Source organism: Letharia lupina (genome assembly GCF_014066315.1).
Source record: "Letharia lupina isolate WasteWater1 chromosome Unknown contig_10, whole genome shotgun sequence".
In the NCBI taxonomy this organism is placed as follows: Eukaryota; Fungi; Ascomycota; class Lecanoromycetes; order Lecanorales; family Parmeliaceae; genus Letharia; species Letharia lupina.
Genome location: NW_023502979.1, coordinates 1328624 through 1352901, shown reverse-complemented (window position 1 = coordinate 1352901; position 24278 = coordinate 1328624). Strand labels below are relative to the sequence as shown.

Genomic DNA, 24278 nt, shown 5'->3' with positions numbered 1-24278 from the left:
GCACTAGGGGAAGACGGCTTGCATCCGTCAACGTCAAACACTGCAATTTTGCAGCTCCCGCGGCCGTCATGTAGGAACAGGAGATGCTATCAAGCAACAAACTCATTTTACATGGTCATGGTTGTTAATTGTGGACAAGGATTTCAAAATAAGACCAGTGAAATGTGCATCATGGCATGCAAGCCCTTTTTGGCGGCCTTTGCCGTATGCGGGGTCGGGTAATACCCCAGTCTTCCATGCGAGCATATCCGCGGAGAGTCATTAGCCAATGACGAAGTGAGAGATGGTCATGGTTTTAGAAGCAAGCAGCTTCTCCGTGCACCTACCTGAGCTTACCTGTATGGCAATGCAAGTCATAACTCGAAGCTCAGCAGCAAGACCCACGGCTGAAGGAGAACAACGAGGCGTTTTCTGTGAGGGACCAAATCTGAGAGTGCGTAAATATGCATTCTGTCCAATCGGCCGAGCAGCAGGATGAATATCCCCAAAGGAGCCCAAAGGGGACTTTTGCATGAGACATGGTCACATGAGGCAAAAGAGGTAAGCGAGTGCGAGCGCTAGCGCTTGGGGACCATCGGAACCCTGCTTCCGATCCATCTTTCTACCAATTTAAAAGAAGGCAAATTTAGAACGGGAACAACGGTCAACGGGTACGTGGCTCGGCGACGGAACCCGTAGAACCTCGAGGCGTACTGTTGTACCTCAAACCCGGATTTGAACGAGATCTCATTCATTGGAGACATGCACACACATTGTAGCCCTATCTTCCTTGCAAATGTGGAGAGAAAACCCCGCCTGGTGCCGCCAATATGAAGTCCCAGAAAACTTCGCTAGTGATGCATGTGATTTATTGCCAAAGCATTCCTTATGCTTCAACACTGTCGAGCAAGCCAGCTTCTTTGACTAATTCATAAAATAGTCCCCTATGACGGACTAAAGCCGAGGGAGTATCGAATTCTGCAACAGTCCCGTGGTTCAAAACGACGATCCGATCCGAGTCAATGATGGTGTTGATCCGATGCGCAATTGTTATAATAGTGCGGTCCTTGAACATATTGCTTCTCAGGGTAGTCTGCAGCATAGCATCTGTCTCCACGTCTACCGCTGCGGTCGCCTCGTCAAGCACTGCCAAGGATTGTCAGTAGACGTAACATGATTGACACATCATCAAACTTACCTAGAATGCTCGTAGGTGTTAGCAGTGCTCTGGCTAGGGAGACCAGTTGCCGCTGTCCTGCTGACAGGTTCGAGCCTGCTCCGATCCGTCAGAAAATACTCCTGGAGACTCTACTTTATCGGATAACGTTAGTTGCAGACTCACCTCCTTCATTCACACCGGCTTCGAGCCTACCCTGCATGCTTGAGACGTGCTCTTTGAGCCGTGCGTGATCTTGCACGTATTAGTGCGCGAGCAGGAACAAGTCATCGGACAAGGCAGCAGACTCACCTAGCACGCTCCAAAGTTCCGTATCATCGTGAATGTGACCTGGGTCCAAGTTGTCTCGGATAGTACCTTCGAAGAGAGCTGCATCCTGAGGAATGATAGCAAGCCTGCCTCGGAGATCGAGAAGGCCAATGGTCGATGTGTTCAGGTCATCGATCGAGATGTTTCCAGCGTCAGGCTCAATGATCCTGAACAAAGCCAAGGTAAGGGAGGATTTTCCCGCTCCAGTACGGCCGACGACGCCGATCTTCTCGTGGGATTTAATATGGATGTTGATGTTTTTGAGGATCAGGTCTAATCCTGGTCGATATCTTGCCGAATAGTTGTTGAACTTGACAGCCCCTTGCCCAGGCCAGCTGATCTTGGGTCTGTGCTTTGAGATAACATCAGGCGCCTCGCTCGGTAGCCTAGCATACTCCAAGACACGTTCGACCGAGACTATGTTCGTCTCTACCTCCACAGTCTGCCTCACAATCCAATTCAGACTAGTGGTAATCTGCAAGGCATATGACATTGCTAGACCCACTAAGCCTGCTGACAAGCCACTGCCTGTAGAAACAGATATGATAGCAAAAGAAGCTGCCGCCAGGATGATAAAGGAACCGATGAACTCGAGTCGAACTGCAAGCCACCGGTTTGCATTGATGGACGGAAAGTACGCCCGAAGATTTGCATCCACCCGCCATTCGTTCTCTAAAGCAAACCTGCTCTGCTGGCGATAAGCACGGATCGTTGTGATGCCGCCCAAAGACTCTTGAAAATGTGCATAAATCGGACTTCTGCTAATGCTATCGAGGCGTTTCAGCTCCCTTGATGTACGTAAGTAGTAACGCTGAATGTAGAGGTAGACGGCTCCGAGAGGAATGATCAACGCTACGAAGACTGGGGTGGAGACAGCAATCAGGATGAGTGTGTAAAAGGCCCGAGCACTGTTGACAAACAACATGTTGAAGGTTCTCGCCAGCACCTCATCGACTCGGTAAATGTCACTGGAGAAACGATTCAGGATCCGTCCGGAAGGGGTGGTCTCGAAGAAACTCATTGGGGATCTGAATATCGCGTAGGCCATCCTTTCGTGGAGTTTACGCGAAGCCTCTATCGAGCAAAATATCCACAGTATGAGCGTCTGTATCACGACAAGACCAGCGCCACCAATTCCAAAGGCAAAATAGATTCCGATGTATTTGCCGACCTGGGGATTGCCACCGTATTCCTGATTGACCTCGGACCACTGCTTCAACCATAAGCTACCCCCAATTTGAGCCGTTTGTGCGCCAATGAGTGTGATCAGGTAGATGCACACAGCAATCAGATTGCTGGTCTTTGCATACTCCAAATATACGTTCCACTTCACTTTGCCTTGTTCAGAAAACTCTTTGCTCTGCTTTGATTTGACGGCTTCTCCTTCCTCATCGGTCACCTTGCCACGGGGGCCCTTGAATGATGCTGTGCTTGCGCGTCTTAACGTATTGCTGCTCGCTCTTCGCCCAGTGCCTGCGTTGGCTCGTATGGGGGCCAGTTGAGTGATGCCTTCTTGAGCTTCGTCCTTCTCTTCCGTCAATGAGTCGCCGGTGCCTGTACCAAAGACAGTGTTGGATTCCTCACTCTCTGAGCTTGTGGAATCTCTGCTGTCTTCCACGCTAGGAGATGGAGTCTCTTGGTCTTCTTCATTATTGGCGGTCCTGATCAAATTTGCAACCTCTCCCTTCATTGCGATGAGCTGTTCATACGTCCCTTTTTCTAAGATTCTGCCATCACGAATTAGGGTAACGAAGTCCGCCTCAAAAAGTACTGGAATTGAGTTGGTCGCTAGTATTCTAGTTTTCCCCGCCAACAAACCTTTCGATCCGAGTACGTTCTCGATCAAGTGTCTTCCCACATGCTGATCTACAGCGGAAAGACAATCGTCAAAAAGGTAGACATCAGCCCGGGCGTACACAGCTCTTGCCAGAGTCAGACGAGCTTTCTGTCCCCCAGATAAAGATATTCCTCGTTCTCCCACCTCGGTCTGGTCTCCATCCGGCAGTGTCTTTAGGTCTTCAGTCAAAGCGCAGGCATTGATTGTTCGCTCGTAGAAGTGTGGATCCCAGCGATGGCCGAATACAATATTCTCCTTGAAGCTTGCATTCATGACCCATGCTTGCTGCGCCACGTATGCAGTACGACCATGTACAACGACCTCGCCATGAATTTTCCAGATGTCTCCGAGAATGGCTTCTAGGAAAGACGACTTTCCTGCTCCAACTCGACCTACAATACAGCTGAGTTCCGCTTTGCGCGCGACAAAATTGATGTTCTCTAAACAGTGGCGACCTTCATTACGATCCCATGTGAAAGTAGCATCCCGGACACGGACTGATTCATCCCCGTTATTTGCAGCCGCATCCTTCGTCTGCACGGCATTGGCTTGCAATTCCTCTGCCGTGAAGAAGCTAGTAAGGCGCCCTACTGCTACCGTGGCCTCGATGATGGACGTAATCACCATGGGAAGGATGGCCAAAGGGAAGCCGAGCATATTGAAAAGCGTTAGAGCCGGAAAGACAAGTTCCGTTGTCAAAGGTTCGTCTCTCGTGAGAACGAAGACGGTGAAAGTAGAGCACGATACCAGGAAAGGAGTCGTCGACCAAGTGAAGTTCGCAAAAGCTTGGGAAGCGCCAATCTTGCGGAGAGTCTTCAATTCCTGCTCGTTGCGGACGAAGTTGAGCTTGTTCATGAATGCTTGAGACCAGGCGAACAATTTAATGCTTTTCATGTTGTTTAGTATCTCCGTCACAAGCCGTGTCCTCGCATCCTTATTTTTCATCTGTTTCTTTTGAAGATTTTTCATGATCCTGGCAATCAACCCGTTGATAGGTACCATGAGTAACATAGCAGCGACACCTGCTAGCATGCTAATACCAACCAATTGATATAATGACAGCATACACAAAACAATCTGAAATGGTGCGGACCATAGCATCTGGCCATACTGCGTAAGGTCCTGTAGTCGTTGCGTGTCAACAGCCATGTAGTTAACAATGTCTCCTGTAGACTTTGAGGCCCGGCCTTCGTTCGATAATCGCATTGACTTGGCGTATATCATGGAAGTCAATGACGACTTAACCCTCATGCCTGTTTCAAAAGCACGCTGGAAATACTGGTGGAGCAAAGCTGTTTGTGCTACTGACACGGCAAACATAGCAAGCGAGATCGCCGCTCCTCTGATCGCAGGCTGAGGATGAGGATTGCCACCCCGATAGGAGTCAACGAAAGAAATCAGGAGCCTCAGCAATTGTGGCTGTACGAATGATAAAGTATCACTAAAAGTTTTGATGACGGAGCCCCAGAAGTAGGGCCCACCAAAACCCCGGAATAGAGCTATCCACAAAGACGGGCGTTTCTTTTCAAGCTCATCAGCCCATGTCTGCTCCAATATATCCCCAGTCACTTTTGTAGTATCCCTCCTTCTAAGATTCCATAGGTCATCCTGCGTGAGGTACTCCTTATACCCATATTTCATCATTGGGGTCATCCAGCTGAATGTAAGGATACTGAAAATATCTGCATATTCAATTGGACATTCGTCTTCGTCACCCAGCGCATCGTATGCGGACTGTTTCTTCGGAACCAGGTACTCCAGAGCGAATTCCAACACAGCAAGCCCAAAGCTGACACAGAATGTGACAAAGTATGGTAGCCGGGTTCGGAACGCTTGCTGTGAGATGAGCGACCGAAGCTTCACACCGAAAGCTATCAGCAGGAACAGCCAGTAGAATAGCACTATGCCATTTGGCTGCCGACTCCGCCAGTGCTCAATGTATTGAATGCCGCCAATGATTGCCAGCGAGACCAACGTGATGATTGAGGTCCAGAAGCGAAAGTCGCCGATCCATACCCCAGGAAGCGCATTGATCTGTAGGCATGCTTGAAGTGCGGTGGTGACGAGCAAAGCAGCGAGGACTGCGAGTTTGGTGTAGAAATGCCAGTTCCGAGTGACGGGTGACGGACTTCTTTTCTTCAGGAGCCACCAGATGGCAGTTGCGCCAAATATGATGCCAAATGCCGCCACAACACTGATCCACACGTCGAGGAAGCAGGGTGTAAAGTCGTACCGGAAGGGGCTAATTGGGCCCCATCCTTCTTTATTACCGCAAAAAGGCTGTGTTTTCTCGTCTCTGGCTGCCGCACCGAGGTAATCTGGCCGAAACGGCTCCTGAATAACACTTGTAGAGAGGACCGTCTGCGGCACTGCTGCTGACCGCATGCTCATGCTCATGTGCAGTCAGTCGTTGTACCTGTACTTGGCTGTCTCGTCCCAGCTCCCAAGGCCTCCCGTCTCTTCTTCGAATTGCCTCACCAGCCTTCCACTAGCGGATGCACCTTATCAACGTGGTTAGGAGATATATCCTGCAGCGGTCGTGTGTATGATAATTGCGACTCTATGGTGGTAGAGTAAATAAGTTTAAAGTGACGCAAAACCCACAGCTTATTCCATTAGTGTAAGGCTGACCAATTGCCGGCAGCAGTCGGCTTTCCTGGATACCTTGCCGTACAGTACAGTATACTATAAATACATACTACTCGGGATTCGGGATGCATGTCTTTCAGCTTCTTGGAGCCAACATCAGTCAAGTACTCAAAGCCAGGTTTTCAGAAGCCTAGTGGACGCTGATAGTGTACACTAGTGATAAAGATGCTCCAAAGATGCTCCAAAGGAATGCAATTCCTCCACGCTTACAGTCCGCTTATGGACGGGGTATCTCAGCAACAAAATCAAATGCTCGCGCGCTTATCTGTCCCTACCGCCTCTCTGATCTTCATCTTCTTCGTCGTCCTCCATAGTAATCTCGGGTATATAGCTCCCAAGCGAGTATTCTTGCTTTTCTTTGACCTTCTTTTGCCGGTGTAGTAGGCCGTTCTGGCCTCCGCGTTCTTTCATCTCTTGGCCGTAGTCATTTGTCCCATCCGGGTCAAGCGCCATAGAGGTAGGGTCGATCGTTGGTCCAGTGGCTCTGAGACTTGTTGGAATCACATCATCATAACTTCCAGTCACGCCAGATTTGCGAGGACTGATGCGTGGGTAGATAGGCATATGTGGAGGGGACGGACTACTATCATAGCCAGGTGGATTGGGATCAGGGTTGTCATTCGAGATCGCATCGTAGGTCCTATCATACGGAGGAGATCGATGATTGTTCATGTCAAGTTCACCATCGTCGGCCTTTCTTTTTGTTGGCGTGGCAGGCGCCGGTGGATCCAACCCATCCAGCTCGGCGCTGAAGCTGAGATTGTCTGCCCGGACGAAGTTCTGGCACAGTCAGTTTGTGAAGAGACGGTTGGAATTAGCATAGACATACATAGAGCGGGGACGGCAGATCCCCAGAATCATAAGAGATTGCCTTGTCATTGGCGTACACTAAGAGAGCACTCTGGGAGTCGGTACTCGCAGCCTTAAGAACATTGGCTTCGGTCACCTTCTGCAGACCATCAAGTCAGCATTGGGTCCGTGGAGTAGCAGCTAAGCTCACGAGTCTATTGTCTTCCGGCGTGGACATCGGGACCTTGACCATGATGGAAGGTAACTTGCCTTGGGTACCACTGGCTTCGTCTCCGTGCTCAAATACTGAATCTTCCACCACTGCCAGTCTTTGGCTTCTGTGCTGAGCATATCATCTTCTTCATCTGGCCTCGTCCTTTCGAGAACGTAAACTATGTTTGCACCTGTCGAGACTCCTCGAAGTGTGTACTTCTCATGAGGAGGCTGCTTTGGATCATTGGAGGCCATCGTGTACAGTTGCGAAATCTCTTTCAGCTTTTCTTGAGCACGATCTCGGCCTTCTTCGTAAGCTAATCAACATTAGTCAGCAGACAAGTCGTGATCACCGAGCTTTACATACTCTTCAACCTGTCCGATATACGAGCCGTCAACGCCTTGAGCTCTTTGGATACTGGGTCAGTATGAGCCTGGCTCTGCTCAAGACCTTCTTGAGAACGCTGCTGTGTCAACGATGGTTCCTTGGCGGCATCTTGGTACGCCTTCTTCCGCTCGAAATATGCAGCTGCTTTTGCAAGTAGTTTGGCAACGTCCATTTGTGCGCCACTCCCGGGCTTTTGGAATCTTGAGATTCCCGTTTGGAGCTTCTCCTCGTTCTGGAGTTGGGTCGTCACGGCAGCCTTACGAGCCAGCATATCTTTCGCTTGTTGTGTGTGTAACGGCAGGTACCGATCAGCATACCAGATGGGTGGGATCTCAATGCCGAGTCCAGAAACATTCTCGACCTGATTGTTAATCTCCAGTATAAAAACTTCTCCAACTTTCTCAAGATAGACCTCGTGGTCTTCTCTAGCGTCTACCCACAATATGTGGTCCAAAGCCTCATACAGCGTCAGCCCCTTGCCTGAGGTCTCATTATCGACGCTGACAGTAAGATAAGGGACATGCTCTGAGCGCGCATCTTCTGGATTGTTGGGATCCAGCTTGGTCCCAACAGACTCAAAAATATTGGCCAACGGTGATCCAGAGCGAGCTGTGGCCGCTTGCCATATGCTCATAAAATTCGAGGCCTTCCCATCGTCTTGCAGCCCGACACTTTCCAACCCTGCCAAGGCGTTGGTGCTGCCATAAGCTCTATCGGTTTTGTCAAGGAAAGCCATGAGGCGTTGGGCTTCATGGATAACGTCATCCTCGTTGGTATTTCCCCCATCACCATCCATATTGACGATCCTCAGCACTTTCACCGGAGTCCCATCCCACCAATCTTTCTCGTGACCGTAGTCCTGCAGCGTCCGAGTTCTGTTGAGCAGAGCCTCTCTTGCAATTGGTATTGTGTGAAGTATCTTGATGAGAGCTGATAGACGGTGACCCGTCGAAGGTGTCTTGAAGAAGGCTGGGGTGTTTGGCTGCCGCTTACGGTCATGAGGCTCGGGATTGAGCAGTATCTCTTGAGTTTGAGCTGCAGGGTAGGTCATCGCCCACTTATCAGCCTCGTAGTGTTCTCGATTGGCAGGACCAAACGTCTGCTTGCCATAATCAATCGTCCCTGTCTCTTGGCCAGGAAGAGTTTGACTCTCGCTCATCGATATCGCCATTGCCCGGTTCAACTCCTCATCTTCCGGCTCGTCAAAATTCATATTCTGAGACGCCCCTGGGTCGAACTGGTCAGCCAGCCTTCTCGCGAAACAATTTGAAACAAATGTTCTAACCAGTGTCATTACCCCGTGTGCTTACTCTCGAAGGCGGTCTTGAGGGTGCGGTATCACTGAAGACATTGGGCTTGAGCGTATCGGGAGGATGGACTGTAAGAGCTTTCGGGCACAAGTCAGCTTGGTTGTTACACATCTGAAATAGATGCCCAATGATTTGCATGCATTATGTGTGACTAAGGAGGCTTACAAGGTTGGCCCTGGTTTTGGGGGCCCTCCGTCTTATCTGTATGAAATTGACTTTCATCATAGAAGACCTGGCTCTGCTGATTTTTGGTAAGCCAACCAGACTTGGCGCATGCAAGGAGGAGAGCTTACCTGATCAAAAACAGCACTAGGGTCGTCAAAGTAGGCATTGATGGCCCTTGCGAGATCTTTGTTGTGAGCCTATGGCCGCATCAGCTTGACAATGGCTCGAAAAGTTTCCTGAAGTCGAACCTTTAGATATTGTATGGCTCTGCTGGGGTGAGCACTAGTGACAGCGACGAAGCCTTGGATATCTTCGTCGCTGGGCTCGTAACTGGATGCCATCGCAGTAGCACTGCCATTCAGGTAGGACCACACAGAACGATCATTACACACTGCAAGACAAGAGCAGAAAGCAAAGAGAGAAGGTCGTACGGGCAAACAAAGGACAGAGTGTTGGCTCCGCAAAGAATGAGAAAGGTAAGGTAGCCAAGGTAAGTAGGTTGTGGAATTTTCCGAATGTCAGACGGCGCGGGCCGCATCTACAAGTATCCGTAAATGTTGTGTTCCGCGCCATGCATATGGAGGCTGCTTGTAAGTAGTACCAGCTTTACCGAATTAATTGACTCATAATGTAGTATTTCATTATAAGGTAGTATCGCATATAAAGTATGGTTCCAAATGACTATTTTGAAACCACTGGGGGTTTGGTCATATAAGGTACCTATATATTACTTAGTCATCTATATAGCCAATCAAGTACCCCCTCCAGTTGCCATGCTTCTACCACCACTATTTATTATCCTCGCTCTCTACATCTGACTCAGGATTAAGTAGAGCCTCTTCGTTATAGTCCATACAGTAGATAGACTCGATATCTATAGGAATAGACTTATTGAATGAAGGGTGATGCGATTGAGATAGTGAAAGTAGTGGAAGTAGCTGAATAGATAGAAGTTGAGGTGTTGATGGAGAAGATACCTGAGAAATACGTCTCTACGCGGATCAATTCGGTAGGTAACACGCTATTTGTCTCTGTTTCCCAGCTTATTAGCTAGCGGCGACAGGTATAAAGTCCTACTGGAGTAGTCTTGAACAGATTTGCCCCTGCGAATCACACGGGCGAACCGTGAGTGCTTATACGAAGGCTGGGGCCACGCATGAGGCGTAAGTAGGCAACAGTCTGCGATACAAGGATACGAGCACCGAAGGTTGAGAAATCTCCCCACTGACATGCTTTCAGATCGCCGCGATGGTGGTTCGTAATTTGTAGTCCTCAACATTACTTTCTGTCTTCAAGCCGAGTGCTGGAGCCGAAGCCCCAATTCCGTGTACACTGCAACATGGTCCCGGCTGATTCCGCAGATTATGTTCCCCTTGGCCTTAGGAAGCTCCATCAAGTTTCAAAGAGAGGTTTGACGGCTCGAAGGATAGAGATAGAGACTGCCTACAGGCTGGGAGGGTCTTGAGGTTGGCGAGGAAGTATTTCTCATCGTAATTTGATTAGAACACATCAGGTCTTCATGTCCATGGCCTTTGGAGCCACGATCGACAGATCAAAGCTAAGGGACGAGAACGCTTTGTGACGGCTTGCTTTTTGAAGACAAGGGATGGATGTAGAAACTGACCGCAGAGTAAACAAAGGGATTCTGAGCAAGTCCACCTTTGTTCCGAAAGCACTTCGCAAACATAAGAAGGAGACACTGCTTCATTGCTGGTTTGTAGTACAAATACAATTCCGTCAATTGATTTGGCATTATTGCTTGCTCCTGAATTTACCCAGGGCGCCTATCGCGCTTAAAAAAGTCGCCGAGACTGAATATTGAGCCCACCAGAGCCGAGAGGATGACAAAGTCCAACAAGTGGACAAAAGCATCCTCGCCTCCCTCAACACCCTCACCTATTCCAAACCCTCCAAGTGTAGCTGACCCACAACGCATGCTCCGTCGCCCCCTCCTGATCGCCTCGCTCGGCAATCCACCCCCACTATACAAAAATACCCTCCACTCCGCTGGCCACACACTACTATCCTCCCTCCAGCAGTATCTCTCCTACCCGCCCTTCGCCAAAAGCCGTCCTCACGGCAACGGTCTTTCCTCTAGTGGCAATGATATCACCCTCTGGCAATCACCCACTCTGATGAACGTCAGCGGCCCAGCCGTTGCTACTGCCTGGAAGACCTTCCTGCGAGACCTGCCAAACGAAGATCGCACAAGGGCGAAGTTGGTCGTTGTACACGATGAACTAGAGAGTCCGCTGGGGAAAATAAAGCTCAAGGTTGGTGGGAGCGCGAGGGGGCATAACGGGCTCAAGAGTTGTGTAAGCAGCCTGGGAGGCATGGCATTTTCGCGGATTGGAGTTGGGATTGGTAGACCAGAGAGTAGGGAGAGCAGGGATGTTGCGAACTATGTTCTGAAGAAGATGAGTGTGGTGGAAGTGCAGAAGGTCATCAAAGGGGTGGAGGAGGTAGTAGAGATTCTCATGAAAATGCAGGAAGAATGATTCTCTGGTATTGAATGGACAATCAAAAGTTCAATTCATATCAAGATTGAGACTTACTGCCTTGTCATCGAGAGCAGAGTATTAGTGGGACAGGTGTGTGGTTTATATCCACCCAGTCAAGACGGCTGAACTTATCGTCGAACTGATGTTGCTCTTCACAGCACCAGATATCGAGGCACAGGACAAGCATCTCCAGCGGCCACTGCGTCCTAAGATTGATGCAGGATTGCGAGACCGACCCTCTGGAGGATTCGGCGATTCACAAAGCTTTGGGGTTTTCAACTGACCTTTTCCTGCCATGTGTGCTGGGAATGTTTGGCATGGATCCTGCCCTTGGGGTTCGGAATCAGATAGACTTAAGCTTACGACGGAGAACAAACCATGTATATGGTAAAGACGAGCTCCCCTAGTACCGTCAGACGTATCTTGGATTGGGGTATCGACTAGGCCCGATGGCAAGGCGGATCGGAGATTTGGCCGAGACAGGTATTGAAAAATGGTTAAAATCGGATTTAGATGAAATGGGGTATCATGCTTTCAAAATATCTGCGATCTCGGTTACTCTCCCTTCCCTGCAGTCTTCGGCGTCCACCCTTCCCTCAACCCACTCATCCGTGGTGTCTTCCCCTCCCGCGGCGTTGCGCCTATGCCTCCAATCTTAGTGATCAACCTTTGCGCCGCAGGAGTCATCCCACTTTTTTTGATCCGCGGACTGCTTGTAAACCGTGGTACTGGCGTCTTCAACTCTCCTTCTCTTTTCCCAATTGCAGCTCGCTTTCCTTTTGCCACTTTGTCTACCATGCGATGATGCAGTGCTTCTCGCTTGCTGTTTTCGTGGAGCTTAAACGGATTGGGGTTGCTATCTCCACTGCCAAGGAGGAGGGGAGAGGGGCTGTCGAATGATGGGGGCGGCTCTGACTCGGAGTCGACAAATGCGTAGCCGTTAACACGAGGCGTAGACGCGCCGTTAAATGATGCCTCAGAGGCGGTGGGGCGAGGGCGACCTGCTATGGCGTCCTGGACTGCGGAGAGGGACGGTGATGGAGGGATATCATGTGAGGATTCTGTGGTAATTGGAGGGGGAATACGGGTATTGTCGTAGACTACAGTTCTTGGGGGAGCCCTCGAGGTTTCTTCGTTCTTCTGGGTGACTGTCTGGGTTGTGTCTTCAATAGATCCAGGAGCGAACATGAACGGGTTGTCGGGACGAGATGGCCAGGAGTCAGGCATGGCTTTCCGTGTGTCTCGGGGTTCGATAGTAGCAAGCTCCTTCCCGTCCTCAGATTCTTCTGAAGCTTTGTTGGCAGCAAGGAGCCGCTCTCGTTTCCGGTGGGCGATCTGGCGGGCAGCAGGGATTTTGTTGCCAGCCCACATCCAGGCATACTTTTCTGCTCTCTTGAGATTCTGTTTGTCCAGGAGTTTGTAAAAACTTTCATTGTCTTCACTTGTATATCTCTGCTGAAATGCGCTGAGACTCATGTTCGTGTCGACCTCTGGTCCGTTGGATTGAGTGCTGGCGGTGCTTTCGGCCGTGGACACTATTGACATAGGTGTCTCACCTTGCCATGCTTTCGGCGTCTCACCACCCCTCCCGTAAAGTCCAGACGCCGGTGTCATGGTCGTGCCTCTTCTTCCCCGCAGTCTTCTCCCATCTGGTCCAGGTGTCATAACCTCAGTGAGCTTCCGCCCCGCAGCCGCAATCCATTCGTGATCTTGCGAGTCCAGCGCATTGAGATAGTCTTGCTTCGACTCTGTCTCCAACAATCCAGGAAAGAAATCTCGAGCTATGATGTGTGATAGAGCCTCTGTGTAATCGTCCTCGTCAAGAACCTTTGCGGGGCGTTTTATTCGCTTTGGAGGTGGCGGTGGGGGCATGAGCGAGGTGTCGAAGGAACGCTTGGCGAGCGCGTTTGAATGGAAAGTCAATGCCATGATATTGCCGCAATTCTCTGTTCTCCTACTGAGCAGTTCAAGAGGTGGAGAGCCAGTCCCAGAAGTTGGGTCGGTTTGGTTGTTGAAAACAAATCAACTCAACGTGAGGATAGAAAGGGCAGCCGCTGCCGAGCACGCTAGGCATCCGGCGCTAATGCATTTCGTCGATCTCCCTCACCAAACTCAATGCCATCCTCACCATTCGTACTCAGCAATGGCATCTGTCTTAGAGGCCGAACCACTACCGCCAAAAGGAAGGATTACCGTCCGCAATCCACCATTCACATACCTCCACCTCGTCCTCCTGTCCTCCAGCAACCCACTTCCAATTTCCAACTCGCCTCCTATAGACATTCTCACAGCTCGAGCGCACCTCACCTCTGCTCTCAGTCAGTTTCTCGGAATCACGGGGACAGCTATCCCGATTGACTTTCTCAAACATGAGGGCAGAGACGTGTGGATAAGGGTTCCAAGGGAAGATGCAGCTGCTGTTGTGGGTGCACTGAGCCAGTGGGTTGGGAAGGACGGTGGAGTTAGTTGGAGGGTGAAGGGGAAAGGGCAATGGCTGGGTTTGGTTGCCGCAGAGGACGGGCATGAACTCTTCCAACCTTGAAGATGCCGAATATTCGAGACATTGGTTCTGGGCAATGTGGGCTTAAGGAGCTTTTGGCACTGAAATCATAGCTGAGAGTGGAATCCTATGATTGATAATTCTATTGGTATCCGTGATGTCGTGTAAGTTTTACATCTCGAATGCATGATCCGCTCATATCTACTCCAACCACCAGTTATGCAAGATGGAACGCCAAATTTTGATGCAGATTCGCTAACGATGATGATACCAACCAGTGCTCCATATGTTGTAGGATATACCATCTACATCATGGACATAAGTGAGCTTTGAGCATATGCCTGTTGGGGCACTGTCAGTTTTACTCGGAAGGCAGCAATCGACAGAATGACATACCATGGGCTTTATATCAGGATGCGGAACGGCATCAAATTTGTGGAATTCGAGCTTGTGCTCCGGTCCAATGTTGATATATGCTCCTTTGTTCTCGGTACTATCGCAGTACTTGGGTGCTGAAAAGACTGTAATGCAGTGTCCATCATGCTCCACCTCATACCCTTCCATTCGGACCTCGTGGCTTCGGATGACGGCTTCTAGACCGTTCGCCTCGCAAAACCTCTTGGTGACATCCGGACCAAATTGCAAGCCCACGCCTCTCTTGCTAGGGCCCCGACCAGGCATGGGCTGTGGATCTGTCCAAAGCATCTCCATCATTAGGCCTTGTTGTCCAGGTTGCCGTTGCTGATGTCTGTTGAGTTTCCGAACGTCGTCAAGTGAGATCTTGTCATCAGAGAACAGACCACCGTGTAGCGTGAAGAACTTTTTGCCGATCAGAGTAGCAAGAGGTAAAGCAGAAAATGACTCTGAGAATAATTTGAACACTCGTTCTGAGTACTTGGCTTTGCATTCGCCTTCGAATCCATATACCCTGTTCATGTCGTCCGTCTCGTGGTTGCCACGATTTAGGAAGAAAGCCTTGGGATGTAACCATTTGTACGCGTAGAGAAGGAGAGCGATTTCCGTGGACCAAGAGCCTCGATCGACAAAGTCGCCGTTGAAGAGGTAGTAGTGGGATTCGGTAGGAAAGCCGTTGAGCCTGAATAGCTCCATCAAGTCGAAGAATTGACCATGGGTATCTCCGCAGACGGTTAATTGATGTCCTTTGTGCACCTCCATCTCCACCATTGTCGGTTCATCATAGACGATCTTCCTCACCGCTGCTATTATTTGGTAGACGTACTTCCGGTGCAACTTCTTGCCATTCTTGAATCTCGAGATCGTGTCATCGATGAATTCTTGCGTCATTTCCTTCCCCAGCTTAGCTCCATCGTAACTCGGATCTACGACCATAGAATCTATGTCCAGTCCCTCGAATGCAGATGGTGGGTCCCCAACTTCGATCGCCCTCAAGAATTCCACCCTCTTGACCATTTTTTCGCATTCTGCAAGCTTGAGCTTCGCATCTTTATTGCTCGGCTCTAATCTCACGACGGCTTTGAAATCTTTGACGGCGGCACGGGAGTTGAGGATGGCGGTGTTGGCGACTGCTCTCCGATAATATGCCTGTAATAATCAGTAACTGTCACTTTCTTTCTCGGTGAGAAACATCACATACTTTGGCGTAGCCTGAATCAAGCTCGATGGCTTTGGTTGCGTCAGTGATGGCATAGCCATACTGCTCGAGTTTGATATTGGCCTGAGAATCATTCACGTGAGCGAAGAAAGTCCAACAAGTCTGCGATTCTGGGCGAAATAACCTGCGCTCTATTGCAGTAATAGGATGGATCTTGGTCGTACATCTCTATAGCTTTTGTGTAGGAATCTATAGCATTCAGCCATTCATGGCTCGCAAAGTATTTGTTGCCCTTTGCTTTCAGCTCGGCGGACTCTTCTTTCGGAGCCATTTTGTGAGGTTGTGATACTCGTAAGAATGGATGGTCTGAAGTAAGCCAAATTTATAGATTAAGAAGTGGATAAGTTTTACAATAACGAGCAACTCCGAGACCCAGTCGTCCACCATTCTTGTACTCTAGATCGGATATTCTTCGGTTAAATGCCGCTAACCCTTTGCAGGCGTGCTCTCCTTCTCCTTTCAGCCTCTTACTCCCGACGGTGAGCGACTCCTAATTCTTGATGAACCACATTTTGCGTGGGAGAGTTTAAACCTTCATAATGTCATCCGCCTTCGTTCCAGGGTCGCAACAACGCTACCTTCGTGCTTGTATGGTCTGCTCTATCGTTCAAACCCATGCTGTGAGTTCACTACGCTCGGCTAGGTCCCTTGTCCGTCTGGAACGAGGCACTACTTCTACCCTCAGTGAGAAACTATACTGAAGACTGTGTATTTCTAGCGCTTTCTACGTGACGGCTGTCCGAACTGCGAGTCTTTCCTAGGTCTCGCCAACTCCTCCGACGCCGTTCAAGAATGCACATCGCAAGTCTTTGAGGGACTAATTACGCTCGCGGATCCCACAACTAGCTGGGTGGCTAGATGGCAGAGGTTGGAGGGCTGTGTAAGCGGGGTCTATGCTGTCAAGGTCGTTGGAACGGTGAGTGGGAGCATAAAAAAACGTCGGAGCCCCTGGTCTTGTGGGGCAGGCTAGAGACAAAGGCAGGAAATCTATAGCTCAACAGTAAGAGGGGATTACGAGCAATGCTGACATTTCTCCTTGCTACAGTTACCAGATGACGTCAAGCAAAACATTGAGGATGCGGGAGCGAGATATATTCCGTATGTAACGAGGCTCTCTAGACCTACTGGGCGAGCATGCTGATCCAGATGTAGGAGAGATGGTACTGCCGATGATGATGACACAGGATGATCAGGTCCAGGATCAAGAGACTGATGGGTTTGGACCACTATGCAAGGCGCTTTGGTATGGATACATTGATTGCGTGGTTCATAGCGTATACCCGGAATAGATCCTTTAAAAGCTGCTAACGAAGAAGGGTCCTGATTGGCTTGGATTTTTGCGTTCGCGAAGGCAAGCCTTGACAGGACTTTTTCAGAGAACCATCTTTCTCGCTTGAGCACTGGGATTTCATACCCGCGATGTTTTCTACGGGCCTCCTCTCCGTAGTTTCTCATCAGGCTGTTGATCCAGTAGGCAGATTAAGAGCTTTTCGTCAAATCGACACCTAGTCATGTTGAACCGTTAGGCCTTGTTTTGCGGACAAATATCTTCCTTCCGATGGACACACTTTCTGCTGATCTGTGACAATCAGGCCCAAGCTCTTGTGAGACTCGATTATTCCTAATTATACAGTGCAGGTCAAAAAGGTGTCTAATCTATGTAAAAGCAGCGAAAGAAACCCTTTAAATGGCTGCAGAATTTGGGGTTTCATGCATCGAGAGGAAAGAAAGAAATGGTCTGTCGAGGCTTGATAGCCGTGAGCGTCGTAAGGCCATACATAAGCGTATTCCAAGACGTTAAAGTAAATTGGCCGTGTGAAGGGTCGAGGCAGAAAACCGAACGAGATGCTAGATGAATAGCCACCAACGCTGATATTTATGAGTGTGTTGTCTTACGCTCAAAGTTGCAGGACAATAGCCGCTATCTTGTTTTGGTCCGCATAAAATGCATAGTGTCGTGGAAAGTCGTTGACCCCGAATAGTCGCTCCCGCCTCTTTCTCATAGAACTTGCTGTTATCCTGTTGTTGCTGGGTCTCTTATTGGCCCCTGGTATGATATGAAGTCGTTCTGTGGTGTGAAGTCGTGCTGGAGTGTCATAGTGCTCTGAACAGTATCTGGCGCAGTACGCTCTGCATGCTCTCGCATATCAGCCGAAAGACTCTCCCGGGCCTCGACCTCCGAAACCTGCGTCTCGGGAATAGTGCTTTTGACGGGTTTGCCCTCGTCGATTCGCATCTGATCCGCAGCACGCGCTGTTGCCTCAAGAGCAAGACTCCTAGCAGAAGGCTCAGAAGCTAGACTGCTTGCCTCTTCGGGTGCTACTTTCGGCTTTTGAGCTTTCTCCGTGCCAGTAGAACCTTCGCCTGCAGCGCCAACCTCGGTCATGCTAGGGGAGGCCATGCCCTGGTTTGGCGCACCCTGTAGTGATGGTCGCGGGGTCTTCTTCCTCTTTGGAAGGGGTTGATATTCTTCTCCGCGCGCTGCAGCTTCTGCAACCTTGGCTTCGTATTCTGCCTTACTTGGACGTCCTCGCTTCTTCTTCGGTGGTCCCCCGGAAATCGAAGCTGTAGCGCCTTGACCAGTGGCAGGATCGCTCGAAGTGTTTACGGGAGGAAAGTTGAATGGCTGTATCACTCGGTCCGCTACTGAGGGAACGTTTTCGCCGGAAGCTGGACGCTTTGTCTTTGGCTTCGAAGCACTCTGCGGGGACGGTTGTTCGAAAGCGACCATAGGTTGGACAGGGACCGTGAATCGAACGCGGGCGTTTGCTAGGAGGTGTTGCCAGACTACTATGCATGAGGAGACGGAGCGACCTGTAAGCAAGATATTCAGCCCCTGGCAACTCTTCACGGTCCATTCCCTGCGCACCATTTGGCAATGCTATCTCGTACCAGCTAGGCTGAATACCTCTTTCTTGAATGAGGTTCATTAGGTCAAGAGGATTTATCGAAGAGCTCTTGAGGATCTCAGCGAGAAAGTAACGCTGTCCCACATTAGTCTCAGAACATACCACAGCAGGTCAGCGTATGAGGACATGATGGAACAGCAACAGGAATCTGAGGGGCTTGTAGGGTCACTTACTACTTCGTTATCGCCAAAAGGCTGCTCCATAGCAGCCATTGCGAATAATGATTGTGGTTTGATTGTGGTTTGATAGGGCCTGAGCCGTGTGTAGAAAGCGCAGGAGGGTGCAAAACTGAGGAAATAGAAATGAAGATTCAAAGAGTATTACGGATAGTACGGTTGGAAGGAAAGTGATTGAGGGTTTGATTTGTCCTCAAAGGTCATGGAAGTAAAGTGCATTAAAGATTGGGAGTAACGACTGTTGTTGTGACAAGGCACGGCGAAGTTCAATAGACTCCAAAAGAAGGAAAGCTGAGACGTGGCCAAAGAGACAAGAAGGAGAAAAGAAGTAAAGAGAAAATGGGTCACGCGGATTATAGGATGTTGCAAGTTAAAAGTGCTCTTTGGCCATGAGAGCTCCCTTTACCTCGTAAGTAGCTTTCTGTCGCTGCACGACCAAGTACCAACGGGATTTTTTAGATTTTTAGCCGCTATTCTCTGCCTAAGAAACGTGGCCGATGCAAGCTTCCCTTTCTTGAAGCTTCGTTTGCTTCGTTGCTTTTTCTCAGCAACACACATGGAACATTTCAATGTGTCGCGGACAAACTCGGCCTCGAGAAGCGTGTCGGATTTTGAGGGTATCCGGAAGAAGTATCCCAATGCCTTGGTAGGATTGGTCAACCCATCTGCCGAATCGGAGAAGAGAGTCCTCTGCAAGCCCCCCTGACTAGCTTTGAACGATCAGACCCTCGAGCCCTCGACCTCGTTCTGAATGAAAGTACATGGCTTCCATATGTATGTGCTGGAAGATGCAAAGGATGGAGGATGGCATGGTTGGAATCGTCAAAGTGTTTACAAGTTGAAGAATTTCTGCTTCCCTCGGTCATATTATTATATACTACTGGTTCCCCACTGGAGAATGCGCGAAAATGGTCGCGACCAACAGTATCGAGACACATCATCATCCATGCAACGTGGTTTCCTTTAAGTCTTAGTCCATGTACCTCCCTCATCCTCATCCGTCAAGTGTTTGGCCAGGCGGTGCGATTGAGACGAGCGATTGTTGCCTGTGCTATGAGTACTATCAGGTATCGTTCTGAAGCCATTGCACTTGCTCTATTCTTCTTCTGAAATCTATGTTGCTTAGTTGAAGCGCAGCGCTGGCTATGTGTGTGGTGCTCTGCCTTGCATCTACCATTATTCGCTTCTTGAAATGCCATGAACACGGCTCGTTCCTGTATTTAGATTTCGAAAATAAATCAATTTCTATAAATTTCAATATTCTGGAACTGCTAGGCCGTACTTGCCGAGGAGGTGTGAATCTCAAAAAAGCCGAAGCGTTTCCCAATTCACCTCCATCACGAACTCACCCGTGAACTGAACTGACCACCAGAGTTCGAAAAGTTGTGGGACTGTGAACAGTGAATGCGATAGAAAGTTTGCCTTTGCTGTGCGCTCCAGTGGGATTTGGGTGAGATCTACCTACATTTAATGGGGCTAGAGACCTGGTGAGACGGCCCTGGGAAGCAATACTGGTTCTTCCAAAGCTACCTACTGCATTCACTCTTTTCGACACGTGAATGTATCAGAGTTGGCGGTAGTTATTTGCTTGGCAACATTGCCCGTCCTTCATTCGTATCATCACGGTCTCTCCCTCCAGTGGCATGTGAGCAAGGAAAGAAAAGAAGCTTGCAGAAGATCGTATGCCCTCACAAACGCGGTTACCTGTCAGTAGAGTCTGGATCACCATCCTGTGTTTGCCATGTGCGGGGATCATCCTCAGCGACCCTTCAATCGCCATTCATCATTCACCGTATTGCAACCTCACCCTCAACACTCCTTTCATCGTACCGCCTTATGCCGAGGCCCACCACCATGACGGAACCCAAACGATCAAGAAGACATAAGATCTTGGAGAATAGGGTTGAAGAGCTACATTTGGAGAATGGAGATGCCCCGGGCAGGTTGGGGAAAGAGATCAAGGAGGAGGCTACAAATAGCGACGGGTCCTCACCTAAGGATACTTCCATGAAATCCTTTTCACAATCGCCCATAAAGACAGAAATACCTACGCAGTCACCTTCTACGGGAAGCGAGAAGCATGAGGAGGTCGTGGGTGGCGAAGTGACTGTGAAGCTGGAGCCGGGTCATCCCCCCAAGCTCGCTCGCAGCAGCTCCCACAAGATTATATCTAAGCCAGCTCCTTTATTTCACGATCACCCGAGTAAGACCGAAGAGTCCAGACATACCTTCCAGGTGCTAGAACAATGTTCCTACACTTCGAAGTACATTGGGTCTACGGAGCATGGCTCTATGGATTGCGACTGCGCAGAGGAGTGGGGTAAGCCAACTCCACATGCTTGTAACCCTGTTTGTGCAGGCATACTGAATATTCGGTATAGATAGCTTCACGAAGACCAACTCAGCATGTGGGCACGACTCAGACTGCATCAATCGTGCGACGAAGATGGAATGTGTCAGCGATTGTGGATGTGGAGCTGAGTGCCAAAACCAAAGATTCCAACGACGACAATTCGCAGACGTGACGGTCTTCAAAACAGAGAAGAAAGGTTATGGTCTACGAGCTGATACAGATCTTAATCCTGATGATTTCATTTACGAGTATATTGGAGAGGTCATCGACGAAGCCCGCTTCCGCCGCCGCATGGTCCAATACGACGAAGAAGGCATCAAGCATTTCTACTTCATGTCCCTCACGAAAGGTGAATTCGTCGATGCCACTAAGAAAGGCAACTTGGGGAGATTCTGCAACCATTCCTGTAATCCAAATTGTTACGTGGACAAGTGGGTGGTGGGTGAAAAACTTCGAATGGGTATCTTTGCCGAGCGGAAAATCAAAGCCGGAGAAGAACTTGTATTCAATTACAACGTTGATAGGTATGGTACTGATCCACAACCTTGCTATTGTGGTGAGCCCAATTGCACTGGCTTCATCGGTGGTAAGACTCAAACCGAGCGTGCAACTAAATTGTCAAATACAACAATCGAGGCCCTCGGTATCGAAGATGGCGATGGTTGGGATACCGCCGTCGCGAAGAAGTCCCGCAAGAAGAAGGTTGGGGAAGAGGATGAAGAGTACGTCAACAATGTCCAACCCAAATCCCTGGATGAGGATGGCGTCACCAAGGTCATGGCCACCTTAATGCAATGCAGGGAGAAATGGATCGCCGTCAAGCTGCTAGGTCGAATCCAGCGCTGCGATGACGAACGAGTGCGTAATCGGGTCGTCAAGATGCATGGATATCAAATCCTCAATTCGACCCTAATTCTATGGAAAGAGGACTTCAACGTCGTTCTACAAGTCTTCGATATCCTCGGCAAATTCCCTCTTCTAACACGAAACAAGATCAACGACTCCAAGATAGAAGCAACTGTCGAGAGTTTGAAAGATTGTGGCGATGACATGGTGAATTCACAAGCTCAGGGGCTCTTGGATGCATGGAGTAAACTCGAAGTCGCTTACCGCATACCTCGTAAGAAGCGCGATGTACTAAACAACACGACTACCACCACCCCGGAATTTACGAATCGCTCGGGACGGCGGGATTCAAGTCGCGAAGAACGAAAGGCGCGCTCCAGGTCCCGTTCACGATCGAAGTCCAGGTCACGCTCACGATCAATCGACGCTCCAAAAGGACCAGCAGCACCCAATGGCCCACGGTCAAACTTCCCTCAGCGAGGTCCTGGTTTCTATAATGGGCCCAGAGGTCCCTATCGGTCGCGACCTTTCGGTGCGTTGCCTGAAGGCTGGTTTGCGGCGCAGGATGACGACGGCAGGACGTATTACTACGATCTGAGTGGCAAAACGACGTGGCAGAGACCCACGATGGTAGCGCGGCCACCACCCCCTCCTCCTAAACCTACTTCTACAAACAAAGCGCTTGAAGACATAATCAACCAGATCACGAGTGCGAAAGCCAATACCCCGAAAGAGAAACCAGCACCCTCGGCGACCCCGCAGGCCGTCAATGGCAACGCAAAAAAGGATACCAAAGGTGGCCCAGAAAAGTGGCGTACTTACGGGGAAGAGAAGCAGAAGAAATTATATGAGAACACGGTAAGCCAAGAATGACTAGGCGTGAAATGTTACGCAGATGCTAATAGAGACAAAGCTGTTTCCACATATCAAGTATGTAATGGACAAATTCAAGGGCAAGCTACCGAAGGACGATCTGAAGCGTTTCGCGAAAGAGGTGAGACCGTACTGATGGATGCACCGTAGATGGTTCGCTAACAGACGGCGTGCGAAGATTTCGAAGAAGCTTGTGAGCTCGGATTTTAAGAACCATAGGGTAGAAGATCCCACCAAGATTTCGTCTCGACAAGAAAAGCACGTGAAGAAGTATGTCAAAGACTACTTTGACAAAGCGGTTGCCAAGAAACGAGAGCATGAAAAGAACAAAGCCGAGCGAAGGAGCAAGGAAGGAGAGTCGGCAGCATCACCTACTTCGGCAACGGTTGCTGAGGTGAAGAAGGAGGAAGAGGAAAGCGATGGGGATCAGGATATGGCAATGTCGGATGACGAGGAATATGAGAAGCCGAAGCTGGAGTCAGCAACACCTGTGACACCATCAGACCAACTGTTGCAAGCCGAGGGACTCAAGCGTAAGAGAGTCAACGATGAGGATCCTGCTAGCATGAAGCTCGAGTACAATGAAGCGACGCCAAGCAAGCGGCTCAAATCAGAGAGTCCACCGCCGCCGCCGCCGCCACCGCCCCCAGCCGATGGCACACCTCCGGATCCAATGTCTTTCTCCAACGGAGAAATGGATGATGTTAATCAACATAACTATGAGGCCAATAGATCGCTAAGCGACATAGAGTCAATGGGAGTGTCGCCAGAAAACAATCGTGACGTTCTCCCACACCGATCCACTTCAAACGATACCACAAGAGCGGTCGAAGATGATGTTGATATCTCAGGCAATGCCCACACTCCAGATACACCGAGCGACCCGGAGTATGATGAGCATGAACGACTTTTTGGTGGCCATGGGCAGAGGCATCTTTCTGATATCGAGGTACATGGGGCCGCGTAAGAATCTATCAACGTACCTCAAAAGGACGTTGACTTGGGCCATGGTGGGAGCAGCTTCCAGGGTATCTCGAAGGTATCTTGTAAAATAGGCCGAATGACAATAGACCAGGCGGGCAGGAGGGGCATTTCTCGCAGCCAGCCTCGGTTACGTTTGCAAATATCAATTTTTCTTGCTGCTGAGTCTGTATCTACTCATACGTTCGGTTTGAAAGTCTCGACAAAAGGAAGTAGAAGTGAACAAGGTAGCTGAAGGGTTAAGTAACAAAAAAGACGACGGATAAGGTAGAGTAACCCTGCAACGTTAATACTTTAGGTACTACAGTAGTACTCGTGCAACATGAGGAAGCTTCAGAGCGGTCACCACCGTTGCTTAAGCGCCAACTTCCAACCACCAAACTTTGCCCCTCGAGCTCCTTCACTTCCCGCCCCCACCCTCCCAAGTCGTCCCACAAATGTCAATGGATTGGACCTAGGTAACCCGTATTCTTGTCCATCCGACTGCAATCCAATTGCCATCCAATTGCCATCAGGAGGTAATCATCTTGGAAAATTCCGCAAGACAGGACATAAACCAAAACCCCTCTACCTGAACCCTCTGCAACCGACCCCGCATTTGGTCAAACAGAGCAGGCCGTAGTGTATCACAACACCACCTCTCTGCCTCCTTAACCCCAGGATAACCTCGGCCATGTCTTCCATCCTTCG

General features: G+C 49.7%; 8 protein-coding genes across 8 annotated transcripts; 3 read left to right on the top strand and 5 right to left on the bottom strand.

Moving 5' to 3' along the window:
• Positions 1-865: 865 nt before the first annotated feature.
• Positions 866-5693, bottom strand: HO133_000382 (uncharacterized protein; the record flags this gene model as incomplete). Its single annotated transcript, XM_037291321.1, has 2 exons — positions 866-1125; positions 1448-5693. The coding sequence occupies 2 exons, from the start codon at positions 5691-5693 to the stop codon at positions 866-868; spliced, it is 4506 nt and encodes a 1501-aa protein (XP_037152756.1).
• A 519-nt stretch (positions 5694-6212) lies between these two features.
• HO133_000381 (uncharacterized protein) lies at positions 6213-9157 on the bottom strand (the record flags this gene model as incomplete). Its single annotated transcript, XM_037291320.1, has 6 exons — positions 6213-6731; positions 6781-6900; positions 7020-7270; positions 7321-8578; positions 8945-9013; positions 9065-9157. 6 exons carry the CDS (start codon positions 9155-9157, stop codon positions 6213-6215), a joined length of 2310 nt encoding a protein of 769 aa, XP_037152755.1.
• A 1500-nt stretch (positions 9158-10657) lies between these two features.
• On the top strand, positions 10658-11600 carry HO133_000380 (uncharacterized protein; the record flags this gene model as incomplete). The annotated part of the gene is made up of 2 exons (XM_037291319.1): positions 10658-11278; positions 11436-11600. The coding sequence occupies 2 exons, from the start codon at positions 10658-10660 to the stop codon at positions 11598-11600; spliced, it is 786 nt and encodes a 261-aa protein (XP_037152754.1).
• Positions 11601-11872: 272 nt separating this feature from the next.
• Positions 11873-13246, bottom strand: HO133_000379 (uncharacterized protein; the record flags this gene model as incomplete). The annotated part of the gene is made up of 1 exon (XM_037291318.1): positions 11873-13246. The coding sequence occupies one exon, from the start codon at positions 13244-13246 to the stop codon at positions 11873-11875; it is 1374 nt and encodes a 457-aa protein (XP_037152753.1).
• Positions 13247-14122: 876 nt separating this feature from the next.
• On the bottom strand, positions 14123-15721 carry HO133_000378 (uncharacterized protein; the record flags this gene model as incomplete). Its single annotated transcript, XM_037291317.1, has 4 exons — positions 14123-14158; positions 14214-15380; positions 15433-15513; positions 15575-15721. 4 exons carry the CDS (start codon positions 15719-15721, stop codon positions 14123-14125), a joined length of 1431 nt encoding a protein of 476 aa, XP_037152752.1.
• Positions 15722-15989: 268 nt separating this feature from the next.
• Positions 15990-16639, top strand: HO133_000377 (uncharacterized protein; the record flags this gene model as incomplete). The annotated part of the gene is made up of 4 exons (XM_037291316.1): positions 15990-16070; positions 16169-16366; positions 16496-16548; positions 16603-16639. 4 exons carry the CDS (start codon positions 15990-15992, stop codon positions 16637-16639), a joined length of 369 nt encoding a protein of 122 aa, XP_037152751.1.
• An 825-nt stretch (positions 16640-17464) lies between these two features.
• HO133_000376 (uncharacterized protein) lies at positions 17465-18571 on the bottom strand (the record flags this gene model as incomplete). Its single annotated transcript, XM_037291315.1, has 3 exons — positions 17465-18264; positions 18320-18434; positions 18533-18571. 3 exons carry the CDS (start codon positions 18569-18571, stop codon positions 17465-17467), a joined length of 954 nt encoding a protein of 317 aa, XP_037152750.1.
• A 1818-nt stretch (positions 18572-20389) lies between these two features.
• Positions 20390-23574, top strand: HO133_000375 (uncharacterized protein; the record flags this gene model as incomplete). The annotated part of the gene is made up of 4 exons (XM_037291314.1): positions 20390-20855; positions 20917-22592; positions 22648-22728; positions 22786-23574. 4 exons carry the CDS (start codon positions 20390-20392, stop codon positions 23572-23574), a joined length of 3012 nt encoding a protein of 1003 aa, XP_037152749.1.
• Positions 23575-24278: the final 704 nt, after the last annotated feature.